We start from the raw sequence: 4,202 nt of genomic DNA on the forward strand, positions 1-4,202 counted from the left end.
GCGGGCAGGGCAGGGGAGAGCGCGCAGGGGAGGGGAGAGCGGGCAGGGCAGGAGAGAGCGCGCAGGGGAGGGGAGAGCGGGCAGGGCAGGGGAGAGCGGGCTGCCTGGTCCCGCGCCTCCGGGGCCCTCCCGGTGGGGCTCGCCGGAGCCCGCGTTGTGACGCACCTGTCGGTGCCCCTGACGCCCCCAGGCGGCCGTGGCGCAGCAGGACACGCTGATGGAGGCGCGGCTCCCCGAGGGCCCCGAGCGGCGGGACAAGCTGGCCCGCGCCAACTCTCGGGACGGAGAGGCCGGCCGAGGCGCGCCCGCCCCCGCGGCGCCGGACAAGCAGGCCACCGAGCTGGCGCTCCTGCAGCGGCAACACGCTCTGCTGCAGGACGAGCTGCGGCGCTGCCGGCGGCTGGGCGAGGAGCGGGCCACCGAGGCCGGCAGCCTGGAGGCCCGGCTCCGCGACAGCGAGCAGGCCCGCGCGCGGCTGGAGCGGGAGGCCGAGGAGGCCCGCAGGCAGCTGGCCGCCCTGGGCCAGAGCGAGCCGCCCCCGGCGGAGGCCCCCTGGGCCCGCAGGCCCCTGGACCCGCGGCGCCGCAGCCTCCCTGCGGGCGACGCCCTGTACCTGAGCTTCACGCCCCCGCAGGTAAGGAGGCTCGGGCGCCGGGCTGGGGGGCGGGGGCCGCGGGCCGGGCCGGGCGGAGGCGGGGTTTGCGCCCGGAGCGCCGGGCGGCGGCTGGAGAGCGGGCGGAGGCGGCGGGCGCCCGGCTGAGCTCACTCCCGGCCTGCTGCCTCTCCTGCCGGCCCGTCACAGCCCAGCCGAGGCCACGACCGCCTGGATTTGTCTGTGACCATTCGCTCTGTCCATCGACCCTTTGAGGACCGGGAGAGACAGGAGCTGGGCAGCCCCGAGGAGCGGCTGCAGGACAGCAGCGACGCGGACACGGGCAGCGAGGAGGAGGGGGGCAGCCGCCTGTCCCCGCCGCACAGTCCGCGAGGTGAGGCGCCCGAGCGCGGGGGCTGCCGCCCTCGGCTGTGTGTGCTGGTGCAGGGGGCGCTTAGGGGGCCGCAGTCACCGCCGAGGGCTGCCGCACGCTGTAAGTGTCGCGCGGGGCACACGGGACGCACTTCCTGCCTTTCCCGATGCCGCACGGGCAGCCGAGCGCCCCGGGAAGCAAAGAAAGTGGGAGCCGCTCCAGTAAGTCTGTGATGTCGACCTTTGCAAGTAGATGTCGGTTTTTTTTTTTTTTTTAAGATTTTATTTTATTTGTCAGAGAGCGAGCGAGCGAGCACAAGCAGGGGGAGCGGCAGAGGCAGAGGCAGAGGGAGAAGCAGGCTGCCCGCGGAGCAGGGGGCCCGATGCGGGGCTCGATCCCGGGACCCTGGGACCATGACCTGAGCCGAAGGCAGACGCTTCACCGACTGAGCCACCCAGGGGCCCCTAAACGTAGATTTCTAAGGAAAAGAAATTTTTAAGACTGTCAAAGTTCTCATAGTAGATTCAAGAAATACAAAATAACCCAAAGCTAGTGCGCCTTACATTCGTATGTTCCTAGCCGCAGGGTACCTTCTGTCGTGGGAAGGACACAGAGCAGGCAGGGGCCTCACCCGCCGCCCGGCAGCTCGGCGGCGCTGGGCCCTGTTGGTGCAGGGGTGCAGCTGCTCGGGGAGCCGCGCTGTCCCGCTAACTCTGCCCGTCCCCCTTCAGACTTCACCCGAATGCAGGACATCCCGGAGGAGATCGAGAGTCGCGACGGGGAGCCTGTGGCTTCAGAGAGCTAAGGGGGCCCCTCCCCCATCCGGTGCCCCCAGGAAGAACACAGCGAGGGACGCAGACTTTGGGGACTGCAACCTGCCAATGGCGAGGGAACATTCAAAAGAACTGCTGACCCCCTGCCAGCTCTTGGGCTCCTCGGACCCTGGGGCCCCGGGAAGCTGGAGGGCTTGGGCCACAGGGCCCCTGCTGGCATCCGGGAGCTACACCACAGATGCCACGTTTTCATGCCTTCTTCCCTCTACTTTAGGAAAATTTATTTATTTATTGTTTATTAGTTACACAGGGAGTGGGGCGATTTAGAGGACCAGGGACACGGGAACCAAGCCATAGGGATCGGGGGCCTTGTCCTGTAACACTACTGGGGTTTATCAGGCTTAACCCCGAGGCTGCTGGGTTCTAGCCCCGACACCCCTCCCCAGCAACACCGTCTTTGGGGAGAGGCTGCTGCGCCACCAGACCCTTCCGGAAGGGCTGCGGGCGGGGCCGTGCCCCCCCCTCCCCGCTAACTGCTGTTCTCCCTTCTCTCCATCCTCCCTGGAGACCCCAGGGAGACAGCCTGGCTCCCCGGAGTCGGAGGCGATGGAGTAGAGGTCGAGGGGGCCACGATGGCTCTGTTGGGGGGTGAGGGGAAAGCCCACGGGACCAGAATGTTTTTTGTTGTTGTTTTCTTTTTTGTACCAAAGCCAGCTGCACGTGTTTTGTATTTTTAAGAGACGATTGTAGGCAATTAGAAATCACAGCCTTCTATTTCTGCTTATCAGAAGAGCTTGAGGGGTGGGGGGGAACGGCGTCCCCTCATCTGCAGTAACGGGGGACCTACTCTGACCTCTCCTCCAGCCGTTTGGAAAACATGTTGTAGGGTGAGTTGGGAAATCTCTGTGAACCTTGACCTCATCCCCACCTCAGCAACCATGACTGAAGCCTCAGCGTGAATTTGGGGGTTTTCCAGTGGACCCCCAGTGCCCACCAGCCCCAGCCATTTTCTGCCCATTTGATTGTTTAAAAAAAAAAGAAAAGAAAAGATAAAGCAGGGAAAATTAAAGACCTGGACCCCCACGAAGTGCTGTCTCGATGTCTGCCTGCCCTGCCTGCCCTAGGGCTGGACCTGTCGCCTCCCCCAACACAGGCCACTCCCAGAAGAAAGTGCCTCGAGCCCTTGTTGTTGGCACTGACGTCCACAGATCCAGGGATCAAAATGAAGGTCACTTAGGTTCCAGGGGCTGCTGGGGAGTCCAGAATTAGAAAACTGGTCTGGGCCTCATTTGCATGCCCTGCTCAGAAATGGCATCAGCGGTGGCCCCCTCCCCTCCCCTGCGGGCCCAGTTCCTGCTGGCCTCTCCCCAGAGTCCTTCATTTTCAGATTCAGACCCCACTCTGCCCTCGGTCTTTAGTGTCAGAGCCCTGGGGCAACCTCTTCCAGGGGCCCTGGGTGAGAGATTAGGTTGGTTTCAGTTCTTGGTTTTGCTTCATTTCACTTCCTGTTTCTGGTTACTACCCCCCTGCGGCTGGGGGAGGGGAAGAGGGAGGGGGGCCACGCGGTCCACACTCGCACACACCTCCACGGGGAGAGGAGCTGAAATCAGCCGGGGAGCGGGCTTGGGGACCGCCCGCACCTCCCTCCTGTACCCGCCCATGGCATCTGGCCTTGAGCAGGTGCTTTCTCATCCATTACCGGGTCTGTGCGGTGGGCGGTACGGAGCGGGAAGGCTGCCCGGCCAGGGTAGCCGAGCCAGGCAGGCGCCGGCCTCCACTTCCCTCCGGAGCACCAAGCGTCCAGCTCACGGACATGTGGCTCAGCAGCTGTCTGCCGCGTCAGCTGGAAGCTGAGACCCCCTCCAGGGTGGAGTGGAGAGAGGACGACCGTGTGGGTGGGTGATACGAGCACTCAGACCAAGAAAGGGGAATGCAGGCTCCCCCAACACGGTCACAGGTCTGGTGAAGGATGCCGGTCAGGAGAGACGCGGGAGCCTGGGGACACAGCCCGGGGCGGGTGTGGAGAGGCCCACAGCTCACGGGGACAGCGCTGGTGTATCCCCAGCACTGTCCCTCTGCCACTCCTCGACCCCGAGACATGCTGCCCACCTTTCTCTGACGTGGCTGTTTCTGGACATGAGTCTCCTGCAGTTTTCCCCATTCTGGCGCTGGTGCCCTCGCCAAGCCCTTCAGAAACCCCGTCTTAGCCTCCATCCTTCCCACTGCGGTTTCAAAGCTGTCTGGCTGCTTGGCGCAGGGAGCCAGGGCCCAGCGTCACCGCGGTGCTTGCCGTCCCCGCCAAGGAGTGCCCAGCCGCCTGCCCCGTCCTCTGCCTCCTCTGCCGCAGCTCCCCTGCCCCTCCCACCCCTCCCCATCCGATGGTAGGTGCGCACGCAGTCACTCCTCTAGGACTGGGGCCTGTTGCAACTGTCAGTATTTACCTCCAGGCCCCGTGAGCAGAGCT

General features: G+C 64.7%; 1 protein-coding gene across 9 annotated transcripts in view; it reads left to right on the forward strand.

The window, feature by feature from the left end:
* Positions 1 to 2,818, forward strand: part of ARHGEF2 (Rho/Rac guanine nucleotide exchange factor 2) — a 32,069-nt gene extending 29,251 nt beyond the window's left edge. For 7 of the 9 annotated variants that reach the window (XM_032398294.1, XM_032398289.1, XM_032398297.1 and 4 more), the window contains exons 20-22: positions 191 to 634; positions 803 to 986; positions 1,697 to 2,818. In XM_032398294.1, coding sequence (XP_032254185.1) covers positions 191 to 634; positions 803 to 986; positions 1,697 to 1,770 — 702 coding nt within the window. In that variant the 3' untranslated portion in view covers positions 1,771 to 2,818. The remainder of the gene's footprint in view (positions 1 to 190; positions 635 to 802; positions 987 to 1,696) is intronic. The other 2 variants (XM_032398290.1, XM_032398295.1) reach the window with 1 other exon arrangement.
* Positions 2,819 to 4,202: the final 1,384 nt, after the last annotated feature.

The sequence above is a fragment of the Phoca vitulina genome, unplaced genomic scaffold (genome assembly GCF_004348235.1).
Source record: "Phoca vitulina isolate PV1807 unplaced genomic scaffold, GSC_HSeal_1.0 scaffold115, whole genome shotgun sequence".
Taxonomy (NCBI): domain Eukaryota; kingdom Metazoa; phylum Chordata; class Mammalia; order Carnivora; family Phocidae; genus Phoca; species Phoca vitulina.